Raw genomic sequence first — 17,308 nt, 5'->3', positions numbered from 1 at the left:
CAAAAGGTCAACCAACCTAGCTTTGTATCGATTTGCATGTGCATCTTGTGCCTCGCTTTATTGTGTCTAGACCATAACCCATATCCTTCACATATACATTTGGGCATATACTATTAATGCAGAGTGTGGGTCTGTCCATTTGTTGGCCCCCTTCACAGGAGTAAGTCTCTCTTCATATGTCTTTATGTAGGAATGAGTGCATGCACACACAAATTGATACGAGTAAAGCGAGAGTGCAGGGGCCCAGGCATTTGTTTTGGTGGTCCTGATAATATATGATTCCCTCATTCATAACACAGCTCCCTGTACAAAAAGCCTTGTCACAGTGATGTGTGCACTCCACGAAATTCACCTCTTTGTCGCCATGACGCCTCCGCAACACTTCATCCTGGCTCTCCCCGTGAGCTGGGGACGAGTCTGGAACAGAAACAGAGGGAGGATCACACCGGGAAGCATTTTCACTGACAACCTCAAGGCAAATCCCAACTCAAAACTAAACTTTTACAACAGAAGATGATGATATTGCAGTCAACTCCTTAATTCCAATGAAGAGAATCATACCAAAATATACAATAAAATACAACCAGGCATGCTTTAAATGGACACCATTATCTCTGCAAAAACAAAAAAGCACACACATCCAAGAAGCCAAATGTACTGTATTCCTGCATGCATGTAGGAATAAACACAGAATGATCCAATGTGTGTTTGTAAAAAATTAAACAAAAAATGCAGGAAAGGAAATATGAAACCTACTGTATCTTGGCCAAAAAAAATTAAAAATAAAAATGAAATCATGGTTTGACTGATCGACCAACCAGCATCCATTAGTTTACTGAAGTTTCACCTTAACTGTTCTATAAGATAGAGAGATATCCTCATAACTTACTTTGCTCCCCACACCACCAAACATGTTTATTTTTGTGTCCCAGCAAGGGGCCACGAGAAACAACTAGCAAATTAGTTTCAGTTTCGTGTCTGATGCCAAAGTTATCGGCTGTTAAAGGAAATCAAAGCAGGGAACATCCTGTCTGGCTTAAACAAACCTTTCATAGTGAGAGAATGAAAGATGGCAGATGTTAACTGTTCCCAAAACAGAAAAAAGAAAAGAAAACGGATACAGACATGTTGAGACATCAGTTTGAGAGAATGTATGCATTGTTATATCAAATTATCCTGCATAAACATCACAGAGGAATGCTGGGATTGTAGTTTAGGTGTCCTTAAAAAAGCCTGTGTAAGGACTAAATTTGACATCTAATTTTGGAACATAAGAAAAAAAGTCTTATCTTACACTGTAATGCTGTAATAAAACACATGATTGGATATTTAGCATTGTAAAGCTTATGCAGGATTTAGCACTCTTGCATACAACTCAAATCTGATGTCACCGAGATACAGTATATATATATATATACATTACCAAAATCTGCCTGAACCTCCTACAGTCACTGAAGCGTTTTGATGCATGTGTGGGACCACCAAAACTCAATCACAGTGAAATGGAAAAGCACCAAAACAGCACACTCAGAATGAGATGGAGGGCTTCTCTGCCACTTTGTAAACACGGCACAAACACACAGACTAGAGATGGAGGGGGGTGGCGGCGTTGCTTTGTGGAGAAACAAGGGACACAAGGTGAAGAGAGAGAGTCGAGATTTAAAATGAGTGACCACAGAGGAGAGGTGGAGGAGGAGGAGAGGAGGAGGGTGACAACAGTGGTGTGAAGGGGATGGAGATAGCCACCTCTGTGGTGAGCTGCCAGCGGCTGAAGAAGGAGGTTCCCGTTGGCGTCCACCAAGCCCTGCCCGTTACTCAGGTGGTGGTCAGTGTCACTCAGCCTCTCCAGGACCTCCAGGGAGGACAGGCGCTGGGGGATGTGAGGTCTGGGCTCAGGAGACAGAGCGCAGGGCCTTTGGGTGCCCGTTGTTGTCACCCTGGTGGCCGAGAGGGTCCTCCGAGTTTGGTGGTGGGACTGCTGGTTCTTCCGTAACCTGAACGGAGCGGGGCCCATGAGGAAGAGGTTGCCTGGCAGCATGGTCTTCTTCTTCTCCAGAGTGGGCGGCGGCCTGTCCTGTTGGGTGGTGGTGGTGGCCTGCTGCCTCTCGTGCCTGAGGATGGTGGTGAAGCGGGTGTAGGACGCCGGGCAGGAGCCTTTGCATTTGCTGGGCTTTAGAGGGAGTTGATGGTTTGAGTGGTTGTGAAGGAAGTGGTGGTGGTGGTGGTCATGGTCGAGTTTTGGAGGGGATTCTGTAAACTGAGGGGAGGGACTATTTAATCCACTGACATTTTGGTGCATTAGTTCTGGAGAAACTTTACTGAAGATCTGCTCGACCTCGGCCTCAGTGTTATTGGAGGGCGACTCAGTCCTGAGATTGTGTCCGTCCTTTATGGAGGAAGCAGCCTCCTCTTCCACGGTCACACTGTCCGGTGACGAGGCCTCCTCCCTACAGCTCTTGCCCTGTGACTCCAACGGGGAGCAGGCATCATCATCAGCTGTGTGGGTGGTGTTGGTAATGGCTACCATGAGGGACTCGGCTGACGCCGCAGACGCCATGTAAAGGTGGGCGGGGCTGTGGCTGTGGCTGGAGGAGTGCAGGGCGGGCAGGGAGGAGGAGCGACTGGGGGCCTGGGAGCTGCTGGACCGCTGCTGGATGATCATTTCAAACTCGCTGACCCGTGACGACACCGCGTCCCGTGGAATGTAACCCTCCTCCTCTGTCCTGTCGTACCCGTCCTCGCCCTTTGCCCTCTCAAAGAGACCGGCCAGGCTGCGGACGCTGCCGTGGGGGCTGCAGCCGGCCGAGCTGGGCCTCTGGATGTGGTGCATGCTCCGGTACAGGCTGGAGAACTCCGACGCACTCCTCCGAATCGAGGGGGGAACATTCCCGAGGCCATCCACACCGGACTGGTCTGAGAGCAGCCCGTTCTCCCTCTCCTCCGCCCCGGCAAAGTCTTTGCTGCACGGCCCAGTGTACAGGTCCTCACAGCTGTGGGCCTTTGGGTGCCTCACGGCTTTAGTCCTGCCTTCCCGACTGTCGCCACCGGGCGGCAGCAGCTTGGGCTTGAATTTAGAGGGCAGGATTTGGGGTATGCAGGCTTTGGCAGCGGACAGAGGCTTCATACTCTTACACTGGTGGTTACCTATTGCATTACGACTATTTACAGAGGAGCAGGGTGAAATTATATAGCCATTCCCACCTTTATAATCCACTGGCAAGCATGCAGGACAACAGAATAAACAACATATTAGATTACAATGGTCACAGGTTCACACACACTAAAACAGAAGTCAGGCACATTTCTAAAGTAAAGACCAAGTTCCATCAAAAGTGGATGAGAGGGGGAAGCGGACTTGATGCATTGTGCATCAAGTTATGGATGACTTTTGGCACCGCAGTGAAGAATTACAGTATGCTTTGTAAAAATGGAACAAGGGAAGATCTACCAATTCATATTCCTGCATTATCAATATCACTGTAAACAACAACATAAAAAGTCAAACAAAAGTATTAAAACAGCAATATGCCATGAAATGTTATGTGATGTTGGAGGTCATATAGGAATTCTTAACACTGACTGCAGTATCAGTACAATTTGAAAACAAAAAGAAACAGAAAAAGAACCTTTGACAACATTTTCTGTTACCGACTTCATGTTCACATTCAAATGTTCTGCTTGCTGCTTTAACCTCACACATTCTTCTCCTCTACTTATAGCAATAAGACAGGCGACTCTCGTGATTAATGACCTGCGGCACCTCTGTTCGTACACTGCTCCCCCACACGGTTGTAAATAAGACATGCATCCTGAGTCAACCTGCACAGTGAAATATGATTGTCACAAAGGTCTAGGAATACTTGTGCGTCCGTTTCTGGCTATCGTATGCTGGTGACGGCACTACAGATGGAACCGGGGAAATGACACTTTCACGTGCTGTGTGTGGCTTCTGTAGCATGAGTCAACCATCTGTCACGCTCGTGTCTAGAAAAGCCCACACTGAGGAAGTAAACTAAATCTAATGTAACATCTAAAGAGTTCTGGCCACTGTGAAAAGCCTCAGGCTGAGATTTGAAACAAAAAAAAACACAGATACTTTTTTATTAAGTTGCATGAGCACAAGATAGAAACACATGATGAAGTGTTTGGTTTCTAGCACTTTTTATTTCTTTGGGCAGGAGGCTAAAGAAGGAGCATGCTATAGTCAGTTGACTAGAGGGCCAAATCCATTCACTGGTTGTTTTCCACAATTCGACAGGGTAAAAGTTACATGTTTGTTACAAGACTGCTGACTTAAATGAGTACTCTTTTAAGATATTACTAATACTAAACTTTAAACTACGAGTAGACCGTTTCTAAAGTGAGATCTTTTATATCTTCCCAGGTATAATGTAATGACAAAAGAATATGTTTGGCCACACACCGTCCTCTTCCTTCCATCTCCTCTCTTCTATCCTCCCCCAGCGCTTCCCTCCCCGGCCATGTGCATAGGCATTCCAGCCCCTGACCTCACACTGACAGCTGACTTCCTCATGCCTACCCTCCCTCTGTGTCCCTCCTGTTTATCTCACCCCTGTCTTGCTGGGGTTGTAAAGAGCAGAGCTGTGTTTATCTCGCTCATCCCCTTTCTTTGGCGCTCCAATGTTCTGGAGTCTTGCCCTAAGCCTGCCTAGTGACTGGCCGCTCACAACTGGAGCGAAGTGAGGGGAAAATCCCCAAGGTTAGCTTCCATCAACTTAGCAGGACAACCTCACGACTCCCTCCATGAGTTTTCCAAAGCAGATGGCCAACACACGTTTGTATGAAAACATCCATGGCATCAATAGTAAATCAAAAAGCTGCCATGGGAGGGTGGTGGGGGGTAATGAATGCTGCGAGGTGATTGGCCAATGCTGTGAGGTTCTGGGAGCAAAAGAAAAATTGTGGAGTCCAACAGAAAAGGTAAACGGAAACACATGTAACCCTGTCTGACACTTTGAAACGGTCCAACATCAGTGTCTGTGAGTTATTGGTTCTCTCTCAGCAGGATAGCCCTTTAATGGTCTGCTATACTGTTAAGCCCCCCGCATTTGTCTATAGACATACACACACCTGCGATTTTACCGGCCACATGTGTAAAGGGGCTGGTGTCCTACCTTTAGAGGAGGAGGAGCTGCCGTTGCGCTTGTTGTTTAGGGCGCGTAGACCTTGTAAGGGAATGTCGCCGCCCTCCAGGACGCTCTTGTAAACATGGCGGTCGCATTCTGGAGCCCCAGGCTCGCCCGTGGATGATCCACTGTCCTTCTCCACCTCGCTGTGCCCAGACTTGCTTGAGGAACTAGACAGCGGCAAGAGGAACGCAGACAGCTAATTAAACACAGTCGAATTCACTCCGAGGAGTTGTGTTACATGTTTTTATGATAAACAACAGAAATAAATTGGATAATGAGCTGTCATATGGTTCTCATTAAGTATATCTTGAGGTAATTCCTGTCTTGCAGACTTGTGGGAGACAAAATAATCAGAAAGACAGGAAAAGGCCAAACCAAGAAAGAGTAGAATTTGAAGGCTGATTGGCTTTGGCTAGCACACGTATCTTGTCTTTCCAGGAAGGCCAACAGGGCAGATTTCTATAAATATTCCCTCAACATTCCAACATGGCGCATCAGCCCCCGCTGTGCACCTGTACAACTCTCAGATTTACTCTCTTTCACATGCTGCTCATGTGTCACTGGCACTGCTCCTCTATTTGTGCTGGCAAACATGGTCATTAAAACCTACAGAGACTTTAAGTATCATCAAGATTAAAACCCTTCTCACCAGTGTTCAGAAAGAGGGATGTATTTTCCAAGATGTGTTTTACATCTGCAGTGTGGCCTTGTCAGAGGTTTACAAACTTGCACAAACGTATGGAGACATTACTCTCTGTGTTCACTACCTCAACAAAAAGCTCTTTCATGGATGTTGGAAAAAAAATAACATGTGCACTGCTGACTGCAGAGAGCTGTTAAAACCATGTTGGTTCTAGGTTACTTACAAGAATTCATATAAATGCTACACAGGAAATCTGCAGTAAAGGAGCCAAGCTCCAGGGACAGTTCTGGTGAAATCTACAGTCAGCATGATGCTTGGGAGAGAAACAGTGACAGGACCTACTGCAAGCTAACAGTAACCTTTATCTATTTAGCTGAAATGATAAGGAATGCCAATTTTAAGTATGTACCACTGCACCATGATGACAGCCCTTATTGTGTGACAAAACAAACATGGTTTATTCATTCATCTAATGACACAACACTTGCACATATGGTTTTGCATTTTACAATCAAATTATATTTTTGCAAGGAATTTCTTTAAAATGTCTCAAATTTCAAACGGGCCCCAAGGAGAGAGAAAAAAACTTAAGCATCCTGCTATAAACATACGTGCCTTTGAAGGAAGTCAGTTTATGACTTGAGGTTTCCTTTGAAACGTATTGGCGAGTGACCCCTTTCACAAGGAAACTCTTCCAATTAACAACAGCACGATGGATTAAAAAACTTGGGAGCGGGAATCTCTTTTTTAAATGCTTGGCCACTGTGACATAATGATGCTAGCAGATGGAAAATTTATAGCGGAAATGGAGGGAGAAGTTTATTCTCCCCGGGACTGTAGCGTGAGACGGTCACCACGGCTCAGTTCTAAATTCTTTACATTTTATGACACAAACAAAAATAGAAGACGTCAATCTCATCAGACAAAAACAAGAAAGATCAAGGGCTCGGTGGGCTTTGTTTTTATAGCTGGCAGCTAGCATCCTCTTTCCTAATCCACTCGCTGGTCATAGTTCAGTACGCGCACCCATTCAGGAGGAGATAACGGTTTTTAAGTTATGCAGCAGCTGGGCTGAGTTCCCTCTCTCCCAGTGACATCCAGGTTGCTGTCTTTAAATACATCAGCAAATAGCAGCCATGTCTCCGCTCTACAAGCACCCAGCCCACAAAGAAACATTACGGAATCCAGACAGAGGACACACTGTTCTGGTAGCTTTTCGCCTTATTAGCGGGATTCTCCTAAGGAAGCAGGAGTCCCCCCCGCCATAGGTGGGCGAGCTCTATAGGGTGGAGAAATCTCCTCATTGACATTTATCCTAACAACGTGCCCTAAATAATCACCAACATGATGGAAGGAGGAAGCAAGATTTCAAGCACAAGTATTGGAATAAAAAGGCGGCATGGACTTACTACTGCTGCAGGTCGGAGGCTGTTTCCAGGGGGCTGAAAGAGGGGGCACTCTGCAACAAACCAAACAAAGAAGTCATTGATAGATCCACAGGAAGGTCTCCTCCAGCTAGAACAGAGGCAGGAGCATTAGCAATGGCCAGATTCTCTCTTCTTTTCCTCTCGCTCGGTCACTCGCTGGTCTGTTTTTTTCTCTGGAGCAGCCAGTGGGTTCTTAGCTTCTCTGGACTGGGCTTGGCATAGAGGAGTAAGCGTGTGTTTTGGCCTGCATGCAAGTTGGGAGAAAACAAGCGGCAGTGAGGAGAGTGGAGGGGAGGGGGGGCAGGGGGGGCGTGCATCGGTCAGGGGGGCGCCCATGCGGGGAGGGGGCTGTCACAGGCTCAGCCAATGGGCTGCTGTCTCCCAGTGAAGCCGTCTCTTTTGTCTGGTATTGAGTCACTCTCATTACCACTGAACCAGACCGGGGGACAATTAACCAGCTGGTGGTGCAAGCAGGCCGAATTACACACACACGCACGCACACACACACACTCACACACACACACACACACACACACACACACACACACACACACACACACACACACACACACACACACACACACATATACACACACACACACACTCACTCACACATTTGTTCAACAATTAAGAGTCAAAATAAGAAACAAATGCTTACAAAGTAGATAATACAGTAAAAAAAGTGTGTGTATATATATAAGTTCGAAACAGAGAATTAGAACAATGTTATAAAGACAGAGCAAAAATATAAAGGCAGAAAAAAATAAACTGTGAGCACAAGATGAGTGAGTAAACGTTTTAAAGGACTACAAGAGTAAAAGTAGTTGGTATAGCGTGGTCATACAGTGTGGAAGCATCCACTAGCGTTTAGAGACAACTAATTTTAGCCCACTGTTTCTGTTGCTTTCCTCTTTTCGGACGTCACAGCAGGTAAAAATAACAGACTGGACACGGGCACTATGAATAAGGGGGCGCAAGTGTTGTTTGCAAATACGATTGCACAATCCCCATCGCAGCCAGCCTGGCCCTGCTGTTAATACCACGTCCACTGCCACACGGCACGGCCAAGCCTCCACTCGCCACACCAATGACCCGACAAGGAGCATTCTCCACAGCTCATTCGCCACAACATGCCTTTCCACTTGGTTGCCAGGGCAGGACGATCACGAATAACCCCTTTATCGTTATGTGAGCGGAACATCAGGCTGGCAGGTCCATAGTCTGATCTATTTATAAAGCCAAATGTTCCATGTCAACTCGGGGAACACGTCAGTGTCATCGAATAATCTGCAGCTCTGCCTTTGCCCCGCCACGTCTAGTATCCCGCTCATATCTGCTAGGGGGAGATGATAGCGTCCTCTGACACCCCTGGGTAATTGGGCTTACACACACACAGCGTCGGTGGAAAGTAAACAGGAAACAAGCATGGAAGGCTTATCTGGAGTCGAGGAATGGAATCTTAATCTGGTTATTTACAAGATGCCTGATTAGTGCCACTTTATGTGAGCTTTTCTTCACATAAAAGGGTAAAAACTGTTCAGTTTCATACAAATCCTATACGCTGATATCACTTTAGGTCACATTACTCCGAGAGAGTTTTTTTTCATCTAGTTTTTTAAATAAATGTGGCAAATAGAATGTAGGGGTAGAGAACATACCGGAAAGATGCTAAAACAGGTCTGACTTATATATGGCCATGAATGAAGGCTTTGGTGAGTCAATCGAACACCGATGACAACGTTTCTGCAGAATTTCCTGTGCATGTTTCCTAACAGGTGTCCCCTCCCTGCAAGCCCCCTGGCTACTCAGAGCGCCGGCTCCTGTGTGCCGCTTTCATATTCAAAATAGCATTCATGAGTAGGTCATGGTAACATGAATCTCATTCTTTCCAGCACCTTATTTGTGTTGATATGTACTCATGAAAACAAACAGCTCCCCCAGTGTGAAGGGCCTGTTATAGCCGCGCGCGCCCCTCGTCTCTCGTCCGCTAAATGCTTAAAGGTAAAGGTTAAGTGTATAACAGAGGTTAAATATGAACGCACAATGAGCTGGCGGGCTTATGGAGCTGCCTCCTTTAGAATATGTCAGGTGGTGGGGGTGGGGGGCCTCTGTGTAACTGTGCGCTGAGACAGTGTGGCAGCGGCCCCCTCGACAGCATACTATGCTGGACAGATGGAGTCACTCTGTCGGTGGCAGGGGGGCCAAAATGCTCTTCCTGACCAGAGTTATGAGCGGAATTCCAGCTCCAGCTAGACATGTATATCCAAGGGCCTATGTTTGACCATTACTGTCACTGGAGGTGTTATTTTTCAGACTCCTATTGAACCTACAACTGGTTAATATTAATCAAGAGGGCCATTATTGTGATGATACACACAGGTGTCACTCTTACTCAGTGGCTATTAGGTGACAGGAAGTGTTGAGTAATGATGATTTGACAGGACAGGGCTAAGAGGAAAAAATTATCGAATGTATTAGATACAGTAAACCTGATCTTTAGAACTATTTGGTCGACAACTGGCTTAATAGCAGTGTGAAACCAGAACACTGTTATTAAGATGCTGATAAGAAGAAGCACATGCACTTTTGATACTGTCAAGAAGTTTTCCTCATTGTTGTACCACCTCATTGGTAGAAGTGCCTCTCTGTGGCACGCTGACGTTGACTGATAAGAACAAGAGATAAGTGGACCAGAGCTACGGTGGCCTGGCTCTTCAATTAACCCCGGAGGAGAACAGATTTTTTTTGCCGAATTCCAGCCACATCTCCGAGCGAGTAGCAATCTGTCAATCAAAACTTCAATGAGCCAGTGTGTCTGGCCGGGCCTTAAGGTCAAATACTGCGCATACCAGGTGCGGCTTTAGCAGTGACTTTGACATTAAACAGGAGCCAGTCATCAAACCGAGGCTCGTCTGGCCAACGTCCAGGCTGCCATGAGACAAGAGTCAGCCGCCTCCACCGCTAAACCTCCTCCGCATATACACAGGAGACTCTGGCCCTGCCGCGTCTGGCTGATGCTAGGACATGACCTCATGTCGTTCTCACACCTCAGAGTGGGTGATCCAGGGTGTGGCAAGAGAGAGCGACAGAGAGCCAACATCTGTTTGTGGGCGGCCAGTGCCATGCTTGTCTGGTGCCAACTAAGGCTCCAGGCATGGATGTGTCATGTCACTGTATACTGCTTCAACATGACTGCACCCGTTTGGATATTTTTGGTAAATATACAAGCTAGCAGACGGGCAGCAATGACTATTTCAAGGGGCCCCGGACCTATCATGCAAGCTCTCCAAGTGAAGAGTGACTTCTGGGTGAATCATGAAGCCCTGGCCTCCGGTTTATGATACGCATTCATATCAGCGTGCAAATCAAAATGAACAAACAAAGTGTCGCCCTCGGGTGTTGAGTTAACAGGGGGGAAGCTGCCACAGTTGGTGAGAGATTTGCAAGATCCTGTTGTAAAGAAAATATGGGGGGTGATAAAGTCGCAATGGCCCTGTGAACATTTCATTGGTCCTTTATCATGAGCATTATACATCCCAATCAATAATCAGTCTTATTCAATATGAATTATCTAAATGACAAAGGGCGTACAGTAACACAAGACAGGAAGTATTCTGTTACCTGAGCTGACCGAGCTCACTCAGCCTCAAAGATACATATAAATTGCTGAGACACTTTTAAAGAGGGCTTTTAAAATAGACCTCAGTTGACTATTTTAGACCCGACTGGGGGACCAAATCCTTTTAAACTGTATGGGGTGATGACGAGGAATGACATTAACAATAACAAGTGCTTTGAGAAATATGTCCTGAGGATAAGATGGCTGATAAACGTCCAGGAAAAACAATAATGTTTTAAGTTAACAGAGAGACTATGATGAAAAAAAGGGATAAAAGATGATGAGTAGTTGGTCTCATTAAGCCACGTCAATGGGACACATGGTAGTAAATTAGGTTCAAGAGGAAACACATTTGCCTCTTGTACATGCTGACACATAACTTTTTATGTGCAAGGACCATTACAAAAAAAAAGAGGATTCGGTATAATATTCTGAGTGAAAGTGGGAGTAGAGACTGGAGTGGTCCTTACAGACAGACACGGTTGGTTTAGGCATTATTTGAACATGGATGTTATCACATGCAATAAAAATACAATAAACTGTCACTTAAAAGACAGCGACCACTTACCGCTTTTTCAAGCTCCATCTCTGAAAAGAATTTATACCAAGGCTCATTCTCTATATCTACATCTTCCGGACTTACATCCTGAGTCTAGGGGGCATGGCAACGAGAAGAGGAGGAGAAAGACAAAGAGAAGACAGTTCAGACAGCACACAATACACACACCAAGGTAATGAGCCTATGAGACATCCATGAATGAGCCAATGACACCGTGAAATGATCAGTTATACTGCAGGCGTTCCCATTGAAAAAGATACCGACAAGCAAATCAGAGGAAACGTCTATTTTGAAAGGAATAGTATGATACTTCGGAAATCCCCTATTTTCTTTCTTGATGAGAGTAATGTGAATTGATGTACCACTGTATGATACATTTGAAGCTACAGCCAGCAGCCAACTAGCTTAGCTTAGCATAAAGACTGGAAACAGGCTGGGTAGGCTAGTTTAGCTCTGTCAAAGAGAAACAGCACCACATGTAATATCGCAAAGACCGGGTATCTAGCTGTCACCGTGAGGTTGCCAGGCAACCAACTGAGACTCCAGGAAGTCTCTCCTTCTGGCAAAGTCACTCATTTTCACTTGTACACTTCGGTTTTTGTACAGATTAAACAAACAAGATTAAACATGCCAATTACTGAGCTTTAGAGGGGCTGGCAGGCGGATGTTGTTAGCAGGCTAGCTGTTTCCCCCTGTTTCCAGTCTTAGTGCTAGGCTAAGCTGCTGACTCTAAATGGACAGATAAGGAAGGTATCTCAACTCTAACGAACACTTGACAAAAAGGTGAATATGAATATTTCTCTATTTGTTTATTCCAATTATCACATGTGTGAGAATGTGGGACTTTTGTACATAAAATACTTACTTTGGAAAGTTCACTTGATTTGAAAATAATGTAGACATGTGTGCAAGTTTGCATCTCCTTCATTGTTTATTAAAATGTCTATTCTATGCATTAAAATAGACTGGAATAAACATGAAACTATCTTTTGAGCACATGTTTTACCCATGAAGTGCAGTTACTCAATGTAAAACACATATTTATTGTTTTCACCAAAAGCAAATAAATAAATAAAAGTATTAATCATCTTTAAAACATGTATCTTTTGGAAGTACTCAAGTATGTAATTGCCAGCACAACGTTAGCCACCAGAGAGTAAAAATAAATGACGTAATTGAAAAAATGACCTGGCAGCTATAGAGCAACAAGGACACTGACCCCAAATAACTGAGCTCCTAACAGAAAACAAGAGAGTCCATTATTTTACACTGGTCCCAGGATGAACTGGAGTGAACCCTCTATAATGAGTCTATTTGTTGCCACTGGGCTCGGGCCAGATGTCCACTAACTACATCTATCAGCTTCATGTAACTGACAATCAGACACACATTCATTATATAATCAAGAAACTACTTTATCACAATACTGAGCACCTCCATGCCCTCTATTATGTAAGAGGGGAATATAAAAGATTTGAGCCGTGAGAAATCTCCATTGGTAAGTAGAAAACTGTAGATCACGGCAGCAGCGGTAAACTATCTTTTATTTGTGACAAAGCTCAAAGTCACAAGACAGCCCTCAAGGACACTGAATAATGCCACGTCATTTGATTCAGCACAAACTGCTACGGCTAGAGACTAAAAAGTAGGGCAGAGAGCATCCCCACTTCCTCTTGGAGACAACACGCGGCATCCATGTTTAGTGTTGCGCGGGGATCCGATTCAGTCCAATAACCTTAAATTGAAGACACGCAGACAATGGCTATGCTGGGTTAAGTGATACTCCCCTGCTGCCAGGCAGGATCGCCTGTCACCGCAACGGGACACCCTTAAGGAATGTGGTGCACATGGGGCAGTCCAGGCTATACACACACATACAACGCCGTCCGAGCGGTTAGTGAAGCTGCAAAACCCTCGGGGAGCTTAGATACTGAGGTGGTGGGTGAGGTGGGTGGGGGGTGGAGTGGGGGGTGGGGGGGAACAGCTTACACAACATGCACACGGAAAGAAAGAGAGAGAGAAACAGAGGACAGAGAAACACAGGCGGCATACCGTTCTCTCCAGCTTCAGCACCGACGATTTGCCAGGCTCATACTCAAAGATGCTCTTGGGCTCGGCGCGGTACCTCCTGGTGTCTACCTTTTTATCCGGGGGCTCCCACTCGTTCCTGTGGAGAGACGGGTGTCAGGGAAGGATGGGGTGGGATGGAAGAGAGACAATCCTTATCAAGTTGTCACCATGGCAACCTGCATAGGCTAAGATCTTTTTTTTCCATTTATTTATTTATTTATTTATTATTTAAACATGGCTTCTGCCCTCATTATGCCCACGCACTCTCCTTCCGTCAGTCTCTCTCTCCCTCTAATGATGATATGACAGAAAATCCAATTCATGGTTGGATGCTAATTGCTAATTCAATCTGGAAAATGAGATTGGACCCGGTGTGACGGAAAACAGAGTGCAGCATTTCCTGGGGAGAATTTTTTAAACTACACAGTCAGGACTGAAATAAGACTATTAAAGGGGGAGTCAGCCATTCTGAAGAATGATTGTTGTCGAAATCTCTTTTGTCAATATCAGCGAATATCTGCTCACGATTGGTTTGCTGTAAGTGTGCACTGAAAAAAAAAATACTGTCTTAAAACACAGCCTATGCAAAAGGAATTTGGTTAGCTATGGTGGGCCCCTTTTGTTTGCATACTCTTTGTGGTTTTGACAACAAGCGTTCTCTAGAATCGCTGACTCCATCATTAAATAAGAAATACCCAATGTTACACCTTTTCTTACCACAAAAAAAAAGAATTTAAAATAAAAATGTAATTCTTTCTGAGCACTAGGAACATCAAGCAGCTTGTTTCAGAAATGGACCAAGATGTGTTTAGGACCCCCTGCATACATAACCAGTGAGGAAAGAGGAAGGTCAGTCGTAGACATGTCATCTGCAGCTCTAGTGGGCGACAGTTTATCCTCCATCACCTGTCTTCCTTCATCACTCTATCACTCATTTCACTGAGAGTGGATCATCTTGTGTCAGTGCTGACATGTGTGTGGAGAGGTGAGACTAATCATAAAGACTGGAGGACACAGTACGGGAAGCCCATAGGGACAAAATAAACTGCAGTTGGAAAGGAAGGGGTTGTTTTTCTACCCTCCAGTGCACCGTCATGTTTAGTCACATTGTAGGTTAATAAAGACCAGTAACACACTGTTTATCACAAGGCAAGTTTTTTTTCTTCTGGTAGCCTCTATAATGTCATACTGTGAGACAATACGAACTATCATTGCAGCCATGGTATTATATAACAGGGACACTGCCTGTTAAAGAAATGGTCAAATAATAGGATGTGTCTGGTCAGAATTATATTGGTGTTAAGTAACCGAATTGTTTAATCTTGGCCTTTGAAGTATTTCAAACAGCTCTTTCATTCACTAACAAGGCATGCATGAATAATACTGTGTGTGCGTTTGTGTTGTATATCACAGTGAATGTCATCAGGAGGGTTGGAGCAGATGGAGGACACTGACCTTTTGGCACATGGTTTGAGGGAAGAGGATCGCGTTGGCACAGGCATCGACCGGCCTCTTGAATCCACCTCGACGTCACTTTTGGAGCGTGGGACTGCTTTCACTGAAACAAAGACACATCAACATAAACATCAAACAAACATAAATATAACCCAACATCAACAGCAAAAAATGTATATTGTTTTTATTTGAGATTTAATTTCAAGTGTTTGCTTTGAACCACAGCCCAATTCTGAAACTCACCATCTTTTAGGTAACCAAGAGGGGTTGGAACATCATCTGAACGAAGGACAGCAATCCATTGAAAATCATTAGTGATCATTTACATTTAACTGTGCTCTGAGAGTTGAAAAGTAATGAACATAGTGCACAACTAAATAATTCAAAAGGCATTAGAAACACTATTTTCCTGTGCCTACCCCCTTGCCTCACACCTTCCATTAAGACAAACACAATCAAAGTGTGTCAAATCAAAACACTTTACAGGAAGCATTACTGAGCTAAAAGGGGATCCAAGCATCGATGAGCATCAAGGCTCTGAATAAGTAATGCACTACAGAGCCAAAAAGGTTATGACCTCATCATTGAGAATACTCTCTATATAGGATATACAGTACAGTTTAGTTTCTGTTAGATAACACTTACAGAATCATGTCAGTCGCAACTATAAATAGAGATGATCATGTCAAGCTGAGACTGACAAACCTACCATATACAAGGTGAAACTTTAAGTAGACTAATGAGATTAGGGAGCTCTTTCTATAAGGAAGCATTCATATTGTGACTACTTAGCCAGGGTTGAAAACCCCCAAAACTACAACCATGTACTTAAAGGTGGGGTCAGCGAATCTGGAGTATGCTTGTTTACAAAATCAATTTTTTTTCAAAATCAGTAAATATTTCCTCACAATCCGTTTACCTGTCCATACTGTGTGTGTACTGAAAAAATATCTGATGTGAAGACACAGCCTAGGCTCTGTAAACTGTCATGTTGATAGCTACGTTGGGCCCCCGACTGTTTGTTAACATGCCAGTATTCAGAGCCTAGGCTGTGTATAAACACCAGATATTTGTTCAGCACACACACATTACCTATAGCTACATGTCGTGAGGAGATATGCACTTATTTTGACAAAAATAGATTTTGTTAACAAGCATTCTCTAGAATCACTAAATCCACCTTTAACCCTAACCATCTTCACCACATTACTTGGCACTGCCTGAGGGACTCAACTCACAGACAGTCCATGGCCTCAGTTCAGGACTGCAGCAGCATCTAGTGGCCACAATAGTACACTACATTTAAAGACTTAAAATAGCTGTTAGAAAAAAGCATAAAGAATAAAGAAGTAGTTGAGTAATCAACTATCTGAAACGTTAGATGGTTAATAGCAAATACAGAAAGGTCATGAGCAACTTTTACATTTTGTTAAGTGAAAGAAGAAAGACACTGCAAGGCTTCGTGCATCATCAACATGTCAATATTAAAGTACTATCCGAGGCAGACCCTAGTATGGGTCCAGCTTTGAAAACAAGGGCTACTACATGTCCTTAGATTTGAAATCTGCGGGGATCCAAGTTTGTTATGTAGAGATTACTTAAATCGTATTCAAGTCCTGTTCAAGACAAACCTTGTATACAGTCTTTGAATAAACCCAATGACATCTAGAGGGTAGCGACTCCGGATGAGTTAACTGATCTTTGTCTGTAAAATCGGTGGAATGCCCCTTTAATAACTGTAGTCTTTAAAATAAAGTGTAGAATTCAAAGTGTGTCATTGAATTAAAGGGTGTATGTTGGTCCTAGCCTTTTGTTAAAATCACAGACATTTTGACTTGTTGTAGATGGAAGGAAAAGCGAAGATGAGCCTAACAACACCAACAATGGCTCAGGACTTTGACACAAAAGCAGCTGAATGGAATTCAGCCATCCTTCGTTTTTACTATTTACACCTGCACTTTTACCACTGTGACAAGTCAAAATGTCTTCTGTAAAAAAGACCTTTTAAATCCCAAAAGGCTTGTGATCTTAAGATGTTCCAGCATGGCAAAACTGAGTGGTCAGGAAATCTGCACGGAACCTCCAGCGTTTTAAAGAATGATGGAAATACCAGCTGTATGGTATGGAAAAGCCGTCGGAAAAGATCAGGTAAAAGCTTTTCAAATTCTTAGGGTCTCTTTAAAGTATGCCTTTTATAGTTGCCAAGGCAGGACAGACTAAAGACGGATAAAGTTTTTTTAAACGGGCCCAGTATGGCTGCAGTTTAGTAAAGCCAACAAGAGCAGAGTCACTATCATCGGATACCTTTTGATTTCATCTGAATGTCATAGTTCTCAGGGAAAATGTAGGTGGGGCGGTAAGGGTTTTCCTCAATAGGCTCTGAGC

At 44.3% G+C, this 17,308-nt stretch overlaps 1 protein-coding gene across 1 annotated transcript in view; it reads right to left on the bottom strand.

Moving 5' to 3' along the window:
* sorbs1 (sorbin and SH3 domain containing 1) overlaps positions 1–17,308 on the bottom strand; it is a 44,906-nt gene that overhangs the window by 12,607 nt on the left and 14,991 nt on the right. Inside the window, exons 10-18 of the mRNA XM_080037149.1 lie at positions 17,228–17,302; positions 15,167–15,202; positions 14,924–15,026; positions 13,451–13,565; positions 11,408–11,491; positions 7,203–7,252; positions 5,136–5,317; positions 1,747–3,213; positions 353–417 (exon numbers count right to left, since the gene is read on the bottom strand). Coding sequence (XP_079893275.1) covers positions 353–417; positions 1,747–3,213; positions 5,136–5,317; positions 7,203–7,252; positions 11,408–11,491; positions 13,451–13,565; positions 14,924–15,026; positions 15,167–15,202; positions 17,228–17,302 — 2,177 coding nt within the window. The remainder of the gene's footprint in view (positions 1–352; positions 418–1,746; positions 3,214–5,135; positions 5,318–7,202; positions 7,253–11,407; positions 11,492–13,450; positions 13,566–14,923; positions 15,027–15,166; positions 15,203–17,227; positions 17,303–17,308) is intronic.

The sequence above is a fragment of the Ammodytes marinus genome (assembly GCF_949987685.1).
Source record: "Ammodytes marinus genome assembly, chromosome: 11".
NCBI classification, from domain to species: Eukaryota; Metazoa; Chordata; class Actinopteri; order Uranoscopiformes; family Ammodytidae; genus Ammodytes; species Ammodytes marinus.
This window is presented reverse-complemented; position numbering and strand designations above follow the sequence as displayed.